Here is a 22771-nt window from a genome sequence, read left to right on the forward strand (position 1 = left end):
CAACCCCACCCGTTTTCAGGTTTGGTACAGACCCTATTGTCAGGGTCTCCAGCAGTGACAGCTCTGGTCAACGAGATCCAATCTCTGTGGACGAAGCAAGCCATCGTCGTGGCGTTCTCCTCCCGGTGTTCTCTGCCTGAGAAGTCGGGAGGGAGGGGTGTAAGACCCAGGCTGGACCTGTCCCATGGGAAGGTTCAGCATTTTTTGGATCGTCTCCTACCTGTTGAACACTGTCAGGTGGGGGTCTGGTTCTCCTCCATAGACCTGTAGGATGCGTATGCGCATCTCCGATCTTCCATCCTAGGGCTTACCTACGCTTCCTTTGCAGGGTTAGCGTATGAGTACCAGAGGCTGCCGTTCGGTTTTCTCTGGCTCCCTGCATCTTCACCAAGTGCGTGGAGGCCGCACTGGGGCCTCTGCGTCGTCAGGGGTTACGGAGTGTTCTGCCCTGATGACGTTCTGGTCCTTCGCGGTCAAGGTGGATCGTCAGGTCTCGTACCAGGCAGGTCTCTACCAGCCTGGGGTTGCTGTAGACTGGATGTAGAGTACTCCTCTTCCCAGTCAACGGTTGGAGGGCTATGGGCATCCATCTCAGAGCGTGTTGTCAACACGCTCGGGAGGTTCCGCCCTAGGATGGTTACGGCGCTGTCTCACGTCGCGTTTTCACCGACGCCTCCCTCGCTGGTGACGCGTCGGGCCAGCGCAGTAGGGGGCAGCTGGCAAACCATGCTGCCCGGTCTGCGCTATGTTCAATGTGTTGGTGTTGAAAGCGGTCCTTCTGGTCCACAAATGGTGTTGATCAGGACGGACGATACGACGTCAGTGTCGTGTATCGACAGACAGGGAGGAGTACGCTCCCCCTGTCTGCACCAGGCGGCGGGCGGCTGGCTATGGGCGTCCTCCATCTGCGCGGCCTGAGGGCTCCCCACATCCCCGGCAGGGAGAATGTGGGTGCAGGTGTACTGTCGCGGGGCGGTCCTCATCCTGACGGGTGAGGATTACGTCTGGACATGGCCAGGCAGGTCTGGGACCGATGCTGTGCCGCCAGGGATTCTTCCCCATACATCTGTTAGGTCAGTTGTTGGGACGGGTACGTTGAGGGGCGCAGGTTCTTGATCCTGATGGTGTTACCATCTGGAATGCGCATGCTCCCTCCACTGTCGCGCTTACGCGGGCAGATGACGTATGTTCCAAGTGTGGTGTAAGGCGGGGGGCCGGGACTCAGTCTCCTGCCCCCTGGATGCTGTCCTTAGTTACCTCCAGTCTCTCCTTGATAGACTGTCGGCTTCGACGGTGAGGGTATATGCAGCAGCTATATCCTCCTATCATGAGGGGTTTGAGGGGATGTCTTGTTCAGCCACCCTCTTGTGAAGCGCTTCCTGCTTGGCGCTCGACGCGTTATGGGCCACAGTGTGTTGAGTCACACGTGGTTCCGCCTGTACGGTGTGTTCAAGGGGTTCTGGTTCCCTCTTGTTCGCATTCAGGTGGAGTTGACTGCGCGCCCCCTTCATTAGGAAGGATGGGGTGACAGGGCTCCCCGCACCCCTTGATGTGGGCTTACGGGTCCTCAGGGGGTACATCTGTCGGGTCTCGCGTCCGCTCTTCCCCATATCTCATAAGGCTCAGAGCGGGACGCGATAAGCAAATACGATATATAACGATAGGTTATGTAGATAACCTAGTTATATTAGTATTGGCTGAGCGTCCCGCTCTGCGCGGCCCTGAGTTCCCTCTTGAGGGATCTTTTCCTGGAACGGGATTTGGCGAGGAAGGGTGTTTGGTGACCTATCGTTAATCACAATGTTCTTTTGTCTAAATTAAAACATTTTAAGATGTCCACAGAATCAACACGGTGGTTTAGGTCATACCTGGAGGGGAGACAACAGTGTGTCAATGTCAATGGGGAGAAATCCAAACTGCTTGCCAACAGCATGGGAGTGCCGCAAGGGTCTGTACTTGGGCCACTGTTATTCACCATGTACATTAATGACCTACCATCCAGGTGTCAGCTGCCAGATGTATGCTGACGATACCGTCATCTATGTGTCTGCTAAAACAGCTAGCATGGCAGCTGAGCACCTGACCCAGGTGTTACATAACATCTCCGACTGGCTTGTGTCGTCTCATTTGACCTTGAATGTCAAGAAAACTGTCTCTATGTGTATCTCCATACGCAAAAGGCCTATAAATGATTTGTTTGAGGTGCAAATTAAAAATGAAATAATTGCCGAAGTGAATGAGGTCAGGTACCTAGGAATCATATTAGACAAGAACCTAACATTTGATAAACAGGTACATTATGTATGTAAGAAGGTCAAGCCTAATTTAAACTGTTTTATTAGGAGGGATCTGTCAACTAAAGCTGCTCAACTTTATATGCATGCTATGATTCTTTCCCACTTGTCTTATTGTATCACATCATGGTCACAAACCTCACAAACCATACTAAAACCCATAACTATAATATAGAAACAGGCTATAAAAATCATGGACCGTAAACCAATGCGATGGCATCAATGCAGTGTTTTGAGTAAGCACAATCTTTTCACGTTTGACAATTTTGTAATTTTCTGTAATATTAGACTCGTTTTTAAATGTTTGCACAATCATGTATCATTATTATTTTATGGACTGGTGGTTAGACGTTGGAGCTCTAGTAGAGCAAACACACGAGTTTCCAATAATGGTGACCGTACTGTTCCCATGTGCAAGAGTTCGTTTGGACAGTCTGCCTTCTCGGTTAACGGGGCAAACTTATGGAACTCTCTGCCTACTGGCTTAAAACTGGAGTCCAATGCCAACATCTTCAGCAGAGGACTCAAGGTATGGCTGAAATCAATGCAGCAGTGCTCAGATATGTAGACGCGGACTGGTTTTGTTGTTTTGATCATGGACTCTTGCTCTGATAGCTATTTGTTCTGATTTGTGATTTTAATTGTGTATTTTACTGTTGATTTTATTATATCTTTTAGAAAAGCCTCAATGGACTGGTGTCGAAAACTAGCACAAACAGTGCATCTGGTCTGTCCACTGTGGCTGGTCCAATGTGGCTGTGGTGTCCATTTTAAATAAACATTTTCATTAATTCATTGAATAAAACAATTAAATGTTTTTCTTTCTTTTTTTAACATCTCCTGGAAGCTTTTCTCTGACTGTTATTTTTAAGGCGGTCTTTTTGGGCTTGCCATCTTCTAACATGACACTCTGCAACATCATATTTCTTGGCTGCTTGACTGCTGTGTGCGTGTGCGTGTGCGTGTGCGTGTGTGTGTGTGTGTGTGTGTGTGTGTAGCCTAGCTCTGTCTCTCCTCCTATATGTTTCTATTTCTTTTCCCTGGGCCAGTATAAACAGACAAGCTTGTTTACATTGTCAGACAACAGGGCAGCTCACTTCTTCTGAACAATATGCCCAGACAATGAAAATAACCTCTCACATGGTAAAATGACGATATTTGTTATTTTGGTTATTTATTTAATTTAAATAATATACATTTGCATATATGTCCACTTCCATGTTGATGAGAGTATTAAACGGTATTGTGAACAGATAAAAAAATATGAATCGCAGTTAACTATGGACAATCATGCAATTAATCGCAATTAAATATTGTAATCGATAATGCACTATATATTAGGGATGGGCGTGAGTAATCGATTACTCGTAGCTATGAGAAAAATCGAAAGAAAGAAAAATTAGAAATTAGAAATTTTTATAAAAAAAACGATCAATCGAGTATAGCATGCGATCAATCGATCTGGATTTTTTTTTAAATGCCCATCCCTACTATATATACATATTGTGTTAACTGCTGTAGTGTGTTGGCCATGTTAAATAAAAATTATATTAACACTTTAACTGCCGGAAGACGCTTTTAGGCGTCCTTCCCCGACATGCTCAAGTTGCCGAAGACTCCGTAACTCGTCTTTGATATCAATATTTCAAAAATCTGTGATTGGAATCATATTTCCTTTCCGGGGCCCTGAGACACAAGTGTGATCTCCTCTCAATCCTCTAGCGGTTCAAGACCGCCATCTGGTGGCCGATCGGCAGATCGAAAAAACGGATGTTACCTTTAACCCGGCAGGACTCACTCCATATGTGGTCCGGGCACTCGCTAATGTTAGAGAGACTCAGTCTTCACACAGTGAACATCGATCGCTGCAAATAACTCGAAAAAACAACATGATTTGGACGTATATATTATTATACAACCTGGAAATGGACCGGATATTTCTATATCCCATAATAGGAAAATGTCTGTTCCACGCTCATCGCCCAACGGCGCGAGGAAGATACGGTAAGATTCAGCGTTATTTTTCAATGTGTACGATACTAACTGCTATGATGAACATTTTACCCACATTAGATGAATGGTATAACGCTGCCCACGGAATTATAAACGCCCCCTCGGCCATCCGGTCAACATCAGATGAGGTGTAGTAACTTCCAGAAGTCCGTCCAGTTGGATTTTTTTATATCGCGCCGATTGCTATCAAACTGTATTTGATCATCAATATAATGCATTTGGGGCTATAAATCACGTTCTGGAGAAAGCTGCAGAAAGAGATGAAAACATACTTATACTTTAGATCATATTTTAGTATGAATATGTGAATGAAAAAGTTTAACGTTCATACACCCTGAACAATACATATAGGACATTGAATGGGCCCTAATAATGGCAATTTAGCAATAGAATTTAAAAAGTTATAGCCCTGCAAAGAAGGGGAACTTCTACATAGACAAATAGAGCTGGCAACCTATGGTATATCATGAATCTAGCCTTAGGCAATCAAAGTGTTAATATAACTGCTTTGTGGTCTATTCTTAATGTAAACATTAAGATTTTTAAGAATGCAGCAGGTTAGAGGGTTCCTTATACAATTTACAGCATTAGTTATCTGGGAATCTCTTTAATATCCAAGCTAAATGTATATGGTTACTGAAATATCCCTAAGCGAATCGATAAATAAATCCTGACCTTGTGAATTGGAGTCGAATAGATTCAGGAAATCAGTGGTGACACCCAACCCTAGACACACCCAACCCTAGAGACACTCAACCCTAGACACCCAACCCTAGAGACACCCAACCCTAGAGACATACAACCCTAGAGACACTCAACCCAGAGACACCCAACCCTAGAGACATACAACCCTAGAGACACCCAACCCTAGAGACATACAACCCTAGAGACACTCAACCCTAGAGACACTCAACCCTAGAGACACCCAACCCTAGAGACACTCAACCCTAGAGACACCCAACCCTAGAGACACCCAACCCTAGGGGACAAAGCTCCACACTCACGCGTTGAAGAGGACACACCAGCCACAGTGAGGGTCTCCTGAGCTCAGACACTCTCCGCACGTAGCGTACTGTTCACAGGCCTCCACAGCGACCTGCACCACCTGCAACAGGGAGCACATGACAGCTCAGGAATGTGCTGCCTTTACATTTACCATAACTATATATATATATTTATATATATATATATATATATATATATATATATATATATATATATATATATATATATATTATGGGTGGGGGGGGGAATCGATACGTAGTAGTATCGTGATACTTTGCGTGGCGATACTGTATCGATACAGGGACGCCAAGTATCGATATTTAATTATTCATAAAAAATTAAATAAATATTTTTTCTTTTTTGTATAAGGAAGTTGCATTGTTCATTTCAATACCTGTAATAGTACAGTAGTCACACACACACACACACACACACACACACACACACACACACACACACACACACACACACACACACACACACACACACATTGCATTCAGTTAAGTTGGAATATGACTGTAATACAAACAGTTCAGTTTTTCAGGTACATGCAACACAGATTACAGTGTTTACATCTGTCTGCTTGAGAAAATACAATGTTCTGCAATAAAAATGATTGAAGTGAGATGAACAGACTGAACTTTATTTTATTAGATAAAACATGTTGACAAAGTTTTACTTTGCAGTTGAAAAAAGGTAATAAATTAAATGTGATCAAAATGTAAAAATCCCCCCCCCCCCCCGCAATACTCAGCGTATCGCGATATATTTAGTATCATGATACTATCGTATCGTGACGCAAGTATCGCGATAGTATCGTATCATGAGGTCTCTGGCGATTCCCACCCCTAATATATATATATATGTGTGTGTGTGTGTCAGTAACCATCATATCAACCACATCATGTAACAACATTTTTACTGTAAAGTGTAAATGCAAGAGTCCACCTTCTCCCGAGGGTAATTTGGTTTTCATTTCAGCCGTCAGAAGGTGCAATAAATGTTCTGGTAGCAGACATCTGAGAGACACCAGTTTTATACTGAAATACACCCATTCGGTAGCTCTTTATTTGAGAAAGAATATGTTGCATTGGCTGCTGTGATACTAATGTAGTATTGATGCAGGTACTATGATGATGATGATGATGATGATGATGATGATGATGATGATGATGATGATGATGATGATGATGATGATGATGATGATGATGATAACAATTAATGATTGGGGATTTCACAGAGCAGGTCTGGTCAATGTTTGTCTTTAAATCTGCCTCAAGACATTACACATAATAATACCAATACATGCAGATGGACAGACAAGCACACACACACACACACACACACACACACACACACACACACACACACAACACACACACACACAACACACACACACACACACACACACACACACACACACACACACACACACACACACACACACACACAGTACGTACATGCGCAGGCACTCTAACACACAACTAGTCATGCAACCGCTTGGCAAAGCATAAACTCTCCATTAGCGGCAGTGAGACTGTGCTGTAGCGCAGCCAGCGCCAGACCCTGAATACAAAACCTCAGCCTGGCTATTTTTTTGTGTACTTTGTTAGTATTCCAGGCATACATACGATGCAAGCAATTTCCTGATGTAGGCAATCACAAATGAAGAGTGGATTATGGATTAGAGCGTCTCCTGTGCTCTTGATAGCATAAGTGGGTTCTCTCTCAGGTCTGTGTTGGCAAAATGGATTATCTACTGCCTCCATACAAAATTACTTTATCCACCCCCCCCCCCCCCCTCTGAGTTCAGAAAACATTCAGTGAATCGCATTAGCAAAATTATTTTGGCGTGTGGGAGGGGGGCCTGTCTGACGCAGTAGGAATAATCCATGAATCCCCACAAACTCCTGCTCCTCTAAAAGCAACAAAGGAGTCCAGTGGCTGACAGGCGGCATGACCTTTGCAGCAGCAGGTCTGTGGATCCCCTTGTATCTTTGCTGTCCTCGGAATCAAATGTGCAGCTCATGTGGAACATGGGAGTTGATTTGTTGGGTGGGTTTGAGCTGAGAGAACAGCCTCTCAGTGCTGAATCCCAACAAGATCCCAATGAAGGGCAGATATCTTTTTGTTTGATGTTCACAGTCTCTACGAATAGCACCCAATAAAGTGGACCAGAATATCTCCCTCTGCCTCTCTCTCTCTGCCTCTCTCTCTCTCTCTCTCTCTGCCTCTCTCTCTCTCTGTCCCTCTCTCTCTCTCTCTCTCTCTCTCTCTCTCTCTCTCCCTCTGCCTCTCTCTCTCTATGTCCCTCCCTCTCTCTCTCTCTCTCTCTGCCTCTCTCTCTCTCCCTCTGCCTCTCTCTCTCTCTCTGTCCCTCCCTCTCTCTCTCTCTCTCTCTCTCTCTCTCTCTATCTGCCTCTCTCTCTCTCTCTCTCTCTCTCTCTCTCTCTCTCTCTCTCTCTCTCTCTCTCTCTCTCTCTCTCTCACCTAACTAGTTAGAATGGGTTAAACGACAGAGGACAAATGTCAGGTATATGTAAAGATGTTGTCTACTGAAGTCTATTGAAGTCTCCGTTAGCTCCAGCCATTAGATCTACATAGATGCTTCATAAATCATTCATAAGCAGATGGCAATACTTTTTATTTCGCATTCCAGCTCTAATTCATCTTGTTTTCACTGATATCTTTTATTCAGTAGAAACAGATAATTATGAGCAAACGCTACCCCCCCCCCCCCCCAGAAGAGTTACTGTTTGTGTATTGTATTGTAGTGTGGTCTGGCATTAGCCCACATCCATTTTAAAGCTTGAAGCTTTGGGAATTACGCAATCTTTTTCGCTTGTTTTTTTTTTCTTCTAACATCTGTGATGCTCTCTTACGCTGTTATATATCGTATAGCTCTGCTCAGCGTCATAGTGGCAATACTCTTCACTTCAGTCCTTGCACTGAATAAATTCTCACATGTACCTTTACATACCATCATCTGTCTGGCCACACCCCCATCCGCTACCTACATAAGCAGGGGTGTGGCCATACCATCATCTCCTTCTTCAATTTTCACCACATTGAGTGCCTGCATGTACCACACTTTAAGATTGATGGATTTTTTTAAGAAAGTAGAAGATCAAGGAGATACGTTGACATTATATCTTTGTTTTCTCTCTCACTATTTTCGAGAAAATACGGCGATAATGTCTTCGTCACTGGGGTGTCTGGAAGATGATGATAATTCTGACCTCCACCGGCTTTTTCGTATTAGGGGCTCGCGTCGCTGGTCTAATCCCCACCTGCAGTCCTCCAAGCTGCAGCTGGACAGGTATTACCTTCGGTTCTGCAGCTGGACTGTGCAGGAGGCGTCGGCTGTTGTGAGAAGCTGGCTACCTCTAGGTGAGTGATGATTTTGCTATGCGAGCGCCAGTTGTGTTGTTATGAGGGGGTTAGCTGCACAATTTACGAAGGCCGGCCCCAGACTAGTATCCTTTTTTCTGCCTCTTAGACAGCAGAGGGGGGGGGGTCCTGGTTTGAAGCCCACGGTAGTCAATCTAGTGGGCCGTGACCAAGGTCTGTGGTTAAAACCCGGGATCTTTTGGACGAGCGGATTCTTCTTTGTCATGTGAAGGCCCCATCTTTCAAGTTGAAAGTTACCCTCATGAGGAAAAGTGGGTTTGGTGCTTCATTATCGGAAGGTCCACGCTCAAGTCGGCTGCAGCCTATGAAGGAATTGTGCCGACACCGCTCTATATCTGTCAATCACCGTTATGGAAACTGTGTTGATTTCTTTTTCTCTTCTCTCTTAGGATGAGGAGGTGAGTCAGACGGCGGCTGTCTGAAGTGTTGGCTTATTGTGTTCTCGTGTGCAGTTTCGGTGATAGCTGCTTAGCTTGCGTGCTAGCTGGGTGAGCTAACTGTTAGCCAGTTAGCTGTTAGCTGCGGCGCTGGCTCGTTATGTTCACTAGGCCAGGAGCGTTAGCTTGTTGCTACCAATCAGCCTGAGTTGGCTGTTAGCTTATGCTACACCGTTGAACATTAGCCGTGAGGATAACAGGCCATAACACTCTGACTACGACGTCATCTTTGACAGAGGATGTTAGTCGGCCCTACACCGTGTTGCCCCGCCAGCGAGGACATTCGTCAACATGGAGAGACCAGTGGTTGCAGTCCTCTCAGCCTGCGCTCATGGTGTAGGTAAGAGTCCTTCTGGACACTTAACGCCTCTTCCTTCCTTCCCTTCTAAATGTTTTGTAATAACGATGTTTTTTTCCAAAACGTATGTTGCTTCACTACATTGGGGATACGACATGTGTTGTGTGTGAATTGTCTGGTCGCTGGTATAGTTCTCTCTACCTAGAAAATCGGCGTTGTTTTTTATGTGAGTAAAAATGAACTGGGTTGGTTGTGATGAGAACTTGTGTGTTCATGTAACGTTAGTTAACGTGGTTGAGCTCACAACTAGTTGGGTTAATAACCCTGCAAAGCTATGCTTAGTGACATATGATCGAGAGGTGAGTCCTTCTCTCAGCCTGTGATGACAATAAACAGGTAGCATGTTCACATATTAACAGGGCAGTACCTGTTCAACCTATCAAGGGTAAGGTGGGGAGGGGTGATCCCCCCCCCCGGTTTCCCTGGGGCTTCCCCCCCCTCCTCTCAAACATGTTTTGTTTACAATATATTGTTTCACTATGTTTGTGGGGATACGGTGTAATCCCTCAGCTTCTGCTGGGGTTGTGCTCCTGCTTGGGAAAACGATTTTTTTTCCTAGGGAATAGATTGTTTTGGTCGCTATCATGTGGACTTAGCAAGGCCTGTGGGCCAGTACTTAATCGAGGACTTGTGTCTTCTCTCGTTATGAAAACCGGCGTTCCTCTTACGGTAGTGAGAGTGTACTTTTGCCTTTTTTTGTTGTGATGGAGGGTTGTGTGTGTCGTTAAGATCCACAACTGGGTTAGGTGTTGGCCTACAGAGTGTTGGCTCTACTTTGTCATTACATCGTATCAGGGGTGAGGGGTCATAAAGGGGTGAACTTGTAAAACCTTCCTCCCCTTTTTCTGATTGGTCAGGGGTTAAAACCCCCTGTTCTTCGGGCTTCCTGTCACGTTGCTGGATCAGCGCGTTACAGTGTAGGGGGGGAGGGAGTTTCCTGGTCCCACGCCATATTGGGCGGTGGACCACGGAAATTCCCCCGCCATAGAGTACGTCACTGGGCGCGTTTCTATTGGTAAGACTTCCGTGGGTTATTCAGGCTCCATGTTATGGACCTCTGTTACAGGGAGTTTCAGAGCCTCCTCCTCAGGGAGTTCAGAGCCTCCTCCTCAGGGCGTTTCAGAGCCTCCTGTGAGTTCATACCCTCCCTCCCAGTGAGGGAGCCTCCTCAGAGTTTCAGAGCCTCCTCCTCAGATTGTCAAGGTAAGTAGAACTTAAAAATAAAAAGTTCTGCTCTGTTTGTGTATTGAGCTTGGTGGGTGATGCAACGCAGTAGAGACATTTGTTCTTCTGCTCTGCTCCCTACTGGTAGTGTGTGTATTGGGTCGGAGCCTCCTCAGAGTGTCAGAGCCGCCTCCTCGGAGAGTCCTAATCCAATTGTTACATAGCTCAATGTTGCAATATGTCTTTTCAATCTATTGCTCACGTGGGAAGTCTCTCTGGGGGTTCCCCGTCCTCTCCTTTATGGAGCAGGTTGACAGGGTATTGTTTAGGGAGTTCCCTGACTCCTCGCCGGTAATGGTCGGTTGAGTCATGGTTTTTCCCCCCGTCATAGGGTACATCGCTCCCCGTCCCCTCTTTATGGAGCATGGTTGACGGGGTGTTGTTTTCCCTCAGCCGCGTCGTATGGGACCATGTCCGTATTCTTTTCTGTGAAAAAAGCGGCTTCTTGTCGTTCTCCCAGGCGGCTTGGAGGAACGGTATCTGGTGTCTTGTTAGACCAGGGGTGGGCAATTATTTTCCCCAGGGGGCCGAATGAGCAACTGAAAATATGTTGGAGGGCCGGGCCAAAATTCCAAACTCAATTATGCATAATATACATTTTATTTCTATATAAAAAGCAGTAAATGGCATTGTTTTGACCCCTGGTAAGAGTGTATGTTATTATTTGGCAATTAAAATGTGAGGTTAGCTTTCAAAAATATCATTTATTCAAATAGAATTTATTTCCAAAATGATAAACAAAATGTGAAACATTAATAACAAAGGGCATTTTGAGTTTCATATACTATTGAAACAATGATTTTCTTAGCTTTCTAAAGACATCACATCATCTTATAGCAAAAATAAACAAGACATGTCACTGAACTGTGTAAAGAAAAGTGTCCCAGTTTTGTAGCCTTTTTTACTTTACATGCCTATATTAAACATTTAATGTTTTCAGAACTGTGCAAAAAAAAGAAAAAAAAATATCAAGTGTCCCATTTCACTTGTTATATTTCCACATTTTAGTGTTCTTCAGGTTTTTTTTTTCATTCAGTGTGAGAAATCCAGTCTCTGTTGAGCTTTAACAAGTCCATCAAAGTCAGGTTGCATGTCTGAGGTGGAGATGCGAAGCACAGCTGCCAGATGTTCATCAGTGAGAGAGGATCTGTACCTGGACTTGGTAAACGTCATGACTGAGAATGTCTGTTCACATATGTAGGTGGATCCAAAGAGAACCAACATCTTCTGAGCATGTCTCCTCATGTTTGGAAAGTTCTCCTCCTTGAGAGCAGAGTAGAACTCTAGCAGTGATGCTGACTTAAAGTGCTCTTTCAGTAGTGAATCAGACTGCAGGTCAATGAGTTCAAGCTGAACAACTATCAACACTGCAGGTAAAGGGAGAGGAAACCAGCTGCATTTCATCCTCAACCTTTTTGAAATCTTGAAAACACCTTGAAAATTCATCATGCAGTGCTCCCAACATGGATGAGTACCTGTGCCGGTGATCAGCTGATGGTTTGACTTCTTTCAGGGTTTTCATGTGTTTGAGATTGTTGCTGCCTAGTTGCCTTGAAATTAATTGCAACTTTGTCATGAAGGCTTTCACATGGCTATGCATTTCATGAGCAAAAATGCCCTTGCCCTGCAGTTGTGTGTTCAGTAGGGATGGGTACCGTTCACATTTGAACCGATACGGTACCGGTACCGGTGAATCGATACCGGTACCCAACGGTACCTTTTTTCTGTACTTTAGTCTCTAAAAATGTAATCTACCTACCTCAGTTGTGAAAAAAAAATCCAAACTTCAAATAACCACACTTTCGAAGCGTATATTGTGCGTGTGAACGTTGACATTAAAAGAAAAAAGTTAAAAAAAAAAATTCGTTTAAATAAAAAAAAATAAAAATTATTATCATGTAATCTTTCGCGGGCCGGTCAGAATCATCCCGCGGGCCGTATCGCGGGCCGTACAATGCCCAGGTCTGTGTTAGACTATCCATTGATGTGTTTTTGGTCTCGACGTGTACATAGTGCTGGCCCTGGGTGCTTCTGATAGGAATCACGCATGGGCTTGCGCGCCTTGGTTGTTCATCATTAAAACAGAGTTTTTATGGGGCAACTGGGATGGAGTTTGTCTCTTTCGAGCGCCAGTTTACTAGGTTTGTCTCTACGAATTCTCATTCATATCTGGGGGATGTTAACGGAATAGATCAAAGGTAGAGGGGTCTCACGCCCTTGGGGTGGGCCACCGAGCGCGGTACAAAAGGGATCGTCTGGGTGGCGCCCTCTATAATGTTTTGGATCGACAAGCGTACCTACCCCCCTCCTAAGGGTTGGGGATGGCGGCGTGATTAGGGCACGGGACTGATTCTGGTCGCGCCGGTCCAGGTCAGTTAACCCGTTGTCCACCGGGGACGCAGATCTGCTGTTCTGGTACCCTGAGGGACTTGTGCTTTTTTCGGGGGGGAAAATGCCGGGTCGGCCCGGGTGTTGCAGGGTTTGACGTTATGGAGATGTTCGTGGTTGTGTTACTACGTATTACCCCTCACTGTTGCTTGGTCCATGTTGTGTTGTACCTTGCACTGCGCTAAGGGGGCCTGGTCCTTCTTCATTCTTTTCGCCCCTCTCTTCTCCTGCTTAAGCATGGCTGGGAGGGGGCTGTTGAGGTGATTCTTATAGAACTCCTCTGGCATCCCTGTGTACGTCCCGTTCCGGGCCCGGTCCGAAATTGTTTCGTCGACCCGTAGGCCTGGGATAACCCCTTTTTGAAAACTGAAACACTTGTACTGCGGTATAGCCAGTGTATACCCGCAGTTGTGTTTTGGAGTTTTTTCTTGAGGGGTTATAGGAACAACCACCTCATGTTTGAACCAAGGGGGTGGTTGGTTCCCTGGTGTGTTGGTAGCGGAGTCAACTCTCGGGTTAGGCCGCTTGAGTGTGCCCCTGCACGTTTCATGACGTCTGCCAATCGTGTCAGCCTTCTCTGCCTCGACCCCTCTAGAGAGTCGGGTTTTTTTTGTGGAGGCTGTGACATGGTGCACAACAATGCCAGCATACGCCCCTTCCGCTGTTTCAGCAGACCCCTTTGGCGCCTGTCTGGTCCGCAGTGCTCCAGGCTCAGGTCGAGTGCCTCTTGCCTGGATTGAGGGATCGACCTCTTCTGGGGGTCGTCTCCCCGGTGCGCTGCCTGCTCCGGCTGTCGGTGTAGCCTCTTGAGTGCTTCGAGCTTACAGCCATGCCAACCTGAACACGCCCGATCTCGTTCGATTTCGGAGGCTGTATAGGTTCAGGCCTGGGTTGTACTTGGATGGGTGACTGCCTGAGTATACCAGGTTCAGTGAGCTAGGCGGCGTGCTATAGGGGGGAAGGGCCTGCTCTTGGATGGGCCCTGTCCGAATACGCTGGCGATGTGGGGGGTGGTGTCACTAGTGACCGCCTGGTGAGGTCTCGATGCTGTGGCGTCGTTGGCCTCTCCAGGCCCCCTTTTTCCAGGAGGGGTCCCTTTTTGGGTCTGGGTCCTCCTTCGCGCTCCGCTGCTACGGCCTTGCCACAGGGTTGGGGCTTTGCTTTGACCCTGTGATATTGGGGGTGGTAACGGGGGTTTGTTCCTTTCCGTTCATTCCCTAGTGGCATGCGGGTTGTGCGTTTGTGTAGTCGTGGGCACGCCCACGGTTTGCTCACCCTGTGCGTTGAGTTGCTGAAGCTCCTCTTCGCGCAGTCGGATCCGACTCCCTCCCGTCCTCCGCTAGGGGGGTTCGGGGGGGCTCGGGTCCTCCCCGGTTCTGATGGTTGTGGGGGACCTCAGCAGGTTCATTTGTCGAGCTCAGCTCTGCTCAGCTCCTGTGTTGCCACTATGACGCTGAGCAGAGCTATACGATATATAACGTACGGTTATGTATATAACCATAGTTATATGAGTATAGTGACGCTCAGCGTCAGGACTCACTGAGGACCCCTTGATCTTGCCTTGTGGTGAAAGATTGGGAAGGAGATGATGGTATGGCCACACCCCTGCTTATGTAGGTAGCGGATGGGGGTGTGGCCAGACAGATGATGGTATGTAAAGGTACATGTGAGAATTTATTCAGTGCAAGTACTGAAGTGAAGAGTATTGCCACTATGACGCTGAGCGTCACCATACTCATATAACTATGGTTATATACATAACCGTACGATCAGCATACCAATCCAGTATCACTTTAACACAATACAGATGTTCTGCTGTCAGATAAGCACATAGCCATTTGTATCGTTCTGCTGACCCCCACCCTGCTGTCACTATCCTCTGGCTTGGGGGGCATTTCATTTGAATAGTTAATTGTGAGTTGTACGGACAAATTATTGCATCTATCGTAGTGTACTGAGGATTGATACATTAAATGTACATACATCGTTGTGGGTGTGATTATAATCAGAGTAATTATATATAACCAGTGTGTACATTATATAGATGGACACTTCCGACCGCGGCTAACCTGCCGTTGGCACAGCTGTTGAACCTATGATGACACAGCATAACAAAGGGTCCAGAGAGCAGAAACAAAACTAGACTCATCTGTACAGGATCCAGAGATTGAAATCGAGAACTATTCAATAGTCAGGAGGGATAGAAACCAGTATGGAGGTGGCGTCTGTGTGTATATTCACAAAGATACCAAATTCATCAACCGTACTGACCTTAACCATGACGAGATTGAAACTGTATGGATTGAAATCTTATTTGAAAGGGCGAAATCAGTACTAGTAGGCACAATCTATAGACCGCCAGAACACAGTGGCTTCTATGACACACTTGATGGGTGTTTAGCTGGGGTGGAGGGCGTAGAAAAAATCCTTATTGGGGACTGGAACACGGACATGCTACGTAAAGCAGCACCCGTCTTCAAGGCTTCAGTAGGTTTTGTGATCTGCACGGCCTCAGCCAGCTAATCATCCAACCCACAAGGGTATGGACGCGGGCAAATACTGCGGCATGGTCATGCTGGACCTACAAAAGGCCTTCGACACTGTCAATCACACCATTCTGATTGTCACAGAGACGACAGAGTACAGCAACTTGCAATGGGCCTGGTCTACAAGATACACTACACGACCAAGGTACCCATGTACATGTCAAAATACTTCCCAAAGGTCAGTGAATACCACGATCACAACACCAGAGGGAGCTCCACAAATCATGTTAAACCCAGATTCGGCTCAAACAAGGGACTAAACACGTTTCGCAATTATGCCACATCAATGTGGAATGCCCTACCCAAAGCTGTAAAGGAATGTGAATCACTATCCACTTTCAAAAACACTCTCAAAGAACACCTACGGGAGACTGCAATTCGAAACTGGCCCCTACAAATGTCCTAACCCAGTTGTACAGTAAATGACCAAGTATGGCTTTGTCAGTATTCCAATGTACAGTGTACAGTACTGTACTGTACCCATTCTGCAATCTGTTAATAAACTTTTCAATCAATCAATCAATCAATCAGGCTTGGGGGGGGGCATACACAAACTTAGAGAAACTAAATCAACAAACAAAAAAATCAAGTATCCCCTCTCTGCCTTTGGTACAGGATGATAGATCATGGGTTTCTCTGATTGGCAGCACCGCTGATTGCATTACCATACAGAGTTGTGTTCCTACGGTGTTTTAATCATGAAATCACGTGATTATTCAGGACTATTCCACGACCAACATTTGTGCGTGTCATAAATTATTCTTTCTGTTGAAGAACGACTCTGGTCTTGTTATGGCTGGAAATATAGGCTGACATCTATTCACATGAGACTTGTAATCAGGAGTGTGCCAGTGGGTAAAAGTAACTAAGTATTTTTACTCTCAAGTACTTAAGCACAATTTCTAGGTACTGTACTTGGGTATTTTCTTTTTAGGGAACTTTGTAGGTTTACCCCTGTACATTTCAAAGGAGATTTATCTGAACCCATCAGTTACTAGTTACTTTGAAGAAAGATATTTTGCATAGAAAACGTGGCAAAAACCTACGAGGATTATGTACTTTCGAATTTGAAGCCTGCCAACTTCAAGAGGACGTAATCAGAGTCATGCTAACTGGACTACATACCACTTTAACATGACCTCCCAAGCACTGGAATACACAAACATGTAGAATGCATACTTTTACTTTTAATACCTAAGTAAATTCAATATCAAATACTTCTCTAATTTTACTCAAGTAGAATTCTGAATAGAGGACTTTTACTTTTTTACCAGATTACTATTTTATCTGGGTATTTCAACTTTTACTTAAATAAAGGAACTGTGTACTTCTTCTCCTATTGGGTTGTGCTATTATTCATTTGAAGGTAACTGCATTTGGAGGCAGACAAGCATGACGTTCCCAAATTCCATGAGATCTTTAATATTTATAATTTTTCCACAACTTTGCGCGTGCCAGCAAACACATTTTTCAAATGAATTTACTTTTCCAGGTTTTTAACGACCCCAGGGAACTCTACACGCATAATTACAAATACAGTATGAGTAAAACAGATATAGGTGGTGGCTTCACTTTGATTTATGCTGATGACGGTAAAAGACTTTATCTAATGGATTCTATTTCTGAATAATGTTACGTCCATAATCTCAGCAAAATATGAAATGCATATAATGCACTCATTCACACACTCACAAATACAGACACACACAAGAAAGATAGATATGTGCTGTAGATAGAGAGAGAGAGAAAGTGAGAGAGAGAAGGGAGGGTATGAAAGAGAATGAGATGGAATTAAAGCAAGGATTTTACATTTGACCAAACAGCACATTCAGAGATCGCCCTGTAACAACACTCCTCCTCCCCATACAGGCTGCTGTGTAATTTTTCCCAGAAACAGTATTCAAGGTAAATGAGGCGAGGCATCTATTTGGGTACTAAGCACTTACATTTATTCTTTTTCTAGCCATTCAAACTAAATACACACTTCATAACAGGCAAAGACAGATCAGGCAGTTTCTCATTGCAGTGGTAATATCTCTCAAACATGTGCTTCTACGGTATGTGTTTTGGTGGAGACAAAGACATGCTCTCTCTCTCTCTCTCTCTCCTCTCTCTCTCTCTCTCTCTCTCCTCTCTCTCTCTCTCCTCAGTCTTCATCATCATGCTAACCCTGCGTGTTGCGCTCGGCAGGAGGCAGAGAGGCTCATTGTTATTCCACGAGGGTCTGCGCTGCGCTCCTCCTCACGCCACATCATCTCTCTATTGTTTGGCACGCGCCTGAAATCCAAAGAAAATCACTCTTTTCTGGGATCTACTGGAAAGGCAGGAATCTGCGGGAGAGGAGCAGCAAGCCGTGCTCCTCCTGGAATTCCCTCTCTAAAGTTGAATGGAATGGAATGGAGAGAGAGAGAGAGAGAGAGAGAGAGAGAGAGAGAGAGAGAGAGAGAGAGAGAGAGAGAGAGAGAGAGAGAGAGAGAGAGAGAGAGAGAGAGAGAGAGAGAGAGAGAGAGACTGAAGCCCCTGTAATAGTATTATGGAGAGAGTTCCTGGACTGGCCTGGTGTGTTTGTTTGGTGCTAGTGTGTCAGTGCTAAGTTACTAGAGTTCCTGGACTGGTGTGTTTGTTTGGTGCTAGTGTGTCAGTGGTAAGTTACTAGAGTTCCTGGACTGGCCTGGTGTGTTTGTTTGGTGCTAGTGTGTCAGTGGTAAGTTACTAGAGTTCCTGGACTGGCCCGGTGTGTTTGTTTGGTGCTAGTGTGTCAGTGGTAAGTTACTAGAGTTCCTGGACTGGCCTGGTGTGTTTGTTTGGTGCTAGTGTGTCAGTGGTAAGTTACTAGAGTTCCTGGACTGGCCTGGTGTGTTTGTTTGGTGCTAGTGTGTCAGTGGTAAGTTACTAGAGTTCCTGGACTGGCCTGGTGTGTTTGTTTGGTTCTAGTGTGTCAGTGGTAAGTTACTAGAGTTCCTGGACTGGCCCGGTGTGTTTGTTTGGTGCTAGTGTGTCAGTGGTAAGTTACTAGAGTTCCTGGACTGGCCTGGTGTGTTTGTTTGGTGCTAGTGTGTCAGTGGTAAGTTACTAGAGTTCCTGGACTGGCCTGGTGTGTTTGTTTGGTGCTAGTGTGTCAGTGGTAAGTTACTAGAGTTCCTGGACTGGCCTGGTGTGTTTGTTTGGTTCTAGTGTGTCAGTGGTAAGTTACTAGAGTTCCTGGACTGGCCCGGTGTGTTTGTTTGGTGCTAGTGTGTCAGTGGTAAGTTACTAGAGTTCCTGGACTGGCCTGGTGTGTTTGTTTGGTGCTAGTGTGTCAGTGGTAAGTTACTAGAGTTCCTGGACTGGCCTGGTGTGTTTGTTTGGTGCTAGTGTGTCAGTGGTAAGTTACTAGAGTTCCTGGACTGGCCTGGTGTGTTTGTTTGGTGCTAGTGTGTCAGTGGTAAGTTACTAGAGTTCCTGGACTGGCCTGGTGTGTTTGTTTGGTGCTAGTGTGTCAGTGGTAAGTTACTAGAGTTCCTGGACTGGCCTGGTGTGTTTGTTTGGTTCTAGTGTGTCAGTGGTAAGTTACTAGAGTTCCTGGACTGGCCCGGTGTGTTTGTTTGGTGCTAGTGTGTCAGTGGTAAGTTACTAGAGTTCCTGGACTGGCCTGGTGTGTTTGTTTGGTGCTAGTGTGTCAGTGGTAAGTTACTAGAGTTCCTGGACTGGCCTGGTGTGTTTGTTTGGTGCTAGTGTGTCAGTGGTAAGTTACTAGAGTTCCTGGACTGGCCTGGTGTGTTTGTTTGGTGCTAGTGTGTCAGTGGTAAGTTACTAGAGTTCCTGGACTGGCCTGGTGTGTTTGTTTGGTTCTAGTGTGTCAGTGGTAAGTTACTAGAGTTCCTGGACTGGCCCGGTGTGTTTGTTTGGTGCTAGTGTGTCAGTGGTAAGTTACTAGAGTTCCTGGACTGGCCTGGTGTGTTTGTTTGGTGCTAGTGTGTCAGTGGTAAGTTACTAGAGTTCCTGGACTGGCCTGGTGTGTTTGTTTGGTGCTAGTGTGTCAGTGGTAAGTTACTAGAGTTCCTGGACTGGCCTGGTGTGTTTGTTTGGTGCTAGTGTGTCAGTGGTAAGTTACTAGAGTTCCTGGACTGGCCTGGTGTGTTTGTTTGGTGCTAGTGTGTCAGTGGTAAGTTACTAGAGTTCCTGGACTGGTGTGTTTGTTTGGTGCTAGTGTGTCAGTGGTAAGTTACTAGAGTTCCTGGACTGGCCTGGTGTGTTTGTTTGGTGCTAGTGTGTCAGTGGTAAGTTACTAGAGTTCCTGGACTGGCCTGGTGTGTTTGTTTGGTGCTAGTGTGTCAGTGGTAAGTTACTAGAGTTCCTGGACTGGCCCGGTGTGTTTGTTTGGTGCTAGTGTGTCAGTGGTAAGTTACTAGAGTTCCTGGACTGGCCTGGTGTGTTTGTTTGGTGCTAGTGTGTCAGTGGTAAGTTACTAGAGTTCCTGGACTGGCCTGGTGTGTTTGTTTGGTGCTAGTGTGTCAGTGGTAAGTTACTAGAGTTCCTGGACTGGCCTGGTGTGTTTGTTTGGTTCTAGTGTGTCAGTGGTAAGTTACTAGAGTTCCTGGACTGGCCCGGTGTGTTTGTTTGGTGCTAGTGTGTCAGTGGTAAGTTACTAGAGTTCCTGGACTGGCCTGGTGTGTTTGTTTGGTGCTAGTGTGTCAGTGGTAAGTTACTAGAGTTCCTGGACTGGCCTGGTGTGTTTGTTTGGTGCTAGTGTGTCAGTGGTAAGTTACTAGAGTTCCTGGACTGGCCCGGTGTGTTTGTTTGGTGCTAGTGTGTCAGTGGTAAGTTACTAGAGTTCCTGGACTGGCCTGGTGTGTTTGTTTGGTGCTAGTGTGTCAGTGGTAAGTTACTAGAGTTCCTGGACTGGCCTGGTGTGTTTGTTTGGTGCTAGTGTGTCAGTGGTAAGTTACTAGAGTTCCTGGACTGGCCTGGTGTGTTTGTTTGGTTCTAGTGTGTCAGTGGTAAGTTACTAGAGTTCCTGGACTGGCCCGGTGTGTTTGTTTGGTGCTAGTGTGTCAGTGGTAAGTTACTAGAGTTCCTGGACTGGCCTGGTGTGTTTGTTTGGTGCTAGTGTGTCAGTGGTAAGTTACTAGAGTTCCTGGACTGGCCTGGTGTGTTTGTTTGGTGCTAGTGTGTCAGTGGTAAGTTACTAGAGTTCCTGGACTGGCCTGGTGTGTTTGTTTGGTTCTAGTGTGTCAGTGGTAAGTTACTAGAGTTCCTGGACTGGCCCGGTGTGTTTGTTTGGTGCTAGTGTGTCAGTGGTAAGTTACTAGAGTTCCTGGACTGGCCTGGTGTGTTTGTTTGGTGCTAGTGTGTCAGTGGTAAGTTACTAGAGTTCCTGGACTGGCCTGGTGTGTTTGTTTGGTGCTAGTGTGTCAGTGGTAAGTTACTAGAGTTCCTGGACTGGCCTGGTGTGTTTGTTTGGTGCTAGTGTGTCAGTGGTAAGTTACTAGAGTTCCTGGACTGGCCTGGTGTGTTTGTTTGGTGCTAGTGTGTCAGTGGTAAGTTACTAGAGTTCCTGGACTGGCCTGGTGTGTTTGTTTGGTTCTAGTGTGTCAGTGGTAAGTTACTAGAGTTCCTGGACTGGCCCGGTGTGTTTGTTTGGTGCTAGTGTGTCAGTGGTAAGTTACTAGAGTTCCTGGACTGGCCTGGTGTGTTTGTTTGGTGCTAGTGTGTCAGTGGTAAGTTACTAGAGTTCCTGGACTGGCCTGGTGTGTTTGTTTGGTGCTAGTGTGTCAGTGGTAAGTTACTAGAGTTCCTGGACTGGCCTGGTGTGTTTGTTTGGTGCTAGTGTGTCAGTGGTAAGTTACTAGAGTTCCTGGACTGGCCTGGTGTGTTTGTTTGGTTCTAGTGTGTCAGTGGTAAGTTACTAGAGTTCCTGGACTGGCCCGGTGTGTTTGTTTGGTGCTAGTGTGTCAGTGGTAAGTTACTAGAGTTCCTGGACTGGCCTGGTGTGTTTGTTTGGTGCTAGTGTGTCAGTGGTAAGTTACTAGAGTTCCTGGACTGGCCTGGTGTGTTTGTTTGGTGCTAGTGTGTCAGTGGTAAGTTACTAGAGTTCCTGGACTGGCCTGGTGTGTTTGTTTGGTGCTAGTGTGTCAGTGGTAAGTTACTAGAGTTCCTGGACTGGCCTGGTGTGTTTGTTTGGTGCTAGTGTGTCAGTGGTAAGTTACTAGAGTTCCTGGACTGGCCTGGTGTGTTTGTTTGGTTCTAGTGTGTCAGTGGTAAGTTACTAGAGTTCCTGGACTGGCCCGGTGTGTTTGTTTGGTGCTAGTGTGTCAGTGGTAAGTTACTAGAGTTCCTGGACTGGCCTGGTGTGTTTGTTTGGTGCTAGTGTGTCAGTGGTAAGTTACTAGAGTTCCTGGACTGGCCTGGTGTGTTTGTTTGGTGCTAGTGTGTCAGTGGTAAGTTACTAGAGTTCCTGGACTGGCCTGGTGTGTTTGTTTGGTTCTAGTGTGTCAGTGGTAAGTTACTAGAGTTCCTGGACTGGCCCGGTGTGTTTGTTTGGTGCTAGTGTGTCAGTGGTAAGTTACTAGAGTTCCTGGACTGGCCTGGTGTGTTTGTTTGGTGCTAGTGTGTCAGTGGTAAGTTACTAGAGTTCCTGGACTGGCCTGGTGTGTTTGTTTGGTGCTAGTGTGTCAGTGGTAAGTTACTAGAGTTCCTGGACTGGCCTTGTGTGTTTGTTTGGTTCTAGTGTGTCAGTGGTAAGTTACTAGAGTTCCTGGACTGGCCTGGTGTGTTTGTTTGGTGCTAGTGTGTCAGTGGTAAGTTACTAGAGTTCCTGGACTGGCCTGGTGTGTTTGTTTGGTTCTAGTGTGTCAGTGGTTACTAGAGCGGCACACTGAGGGGCATAGCGAATCTCCTTGAAGGAAGTGTGTGTCTCCTTGAGCAACCAGACCTCATCAATAAGTGATGCCCTGTCTCTTCCAGTCTATCACACTCTGGGGGGGAGCTGCCTTGATTTGTTGAAGATATCACCCTACTGTATGTAGTACCGTCATCCGTCCTCCACCTCTGCTCAAACGACACAGCCCTTGTTCCATTCAAACCTATGACATCATAGGTCGTAGATTGTTTTCA

The 22771-nt window shown here is 45.9% G+C and overlaps 1 protein-coding gene across 1 annotated transcript in view; it reads right to left on the reverse strand.

The window, feature by feature from the left end:
* Positions 1–22771, reverse strand: part of LOC311229629 (plexin-A2-like) — a gene marked incomplete at its 5' end in the record, with an annotated part of 168906 nt that overhangs the window by 118759 nt on the left and 27376 nt on the right. Inside the window, 1 exon segment of the mRNA XM_084315706.1 lies at positions 5312–5412. Coding sequence (XP_084171832.1) covers positions 5312–5412 — 101 coding nt within the window.

The sequence above is a fragment of the Notolepis coatsorum genome (assembly GCF_963971535.1).
Source record: "Notolepis coatsorum genome assembly, chromosome: 6".
NCBI lineage: Eukaryota > Metazoa > Chordata > Actinopteri > Aulopiformes > Paralepididae > Notolepis > Notolepis coatsorum.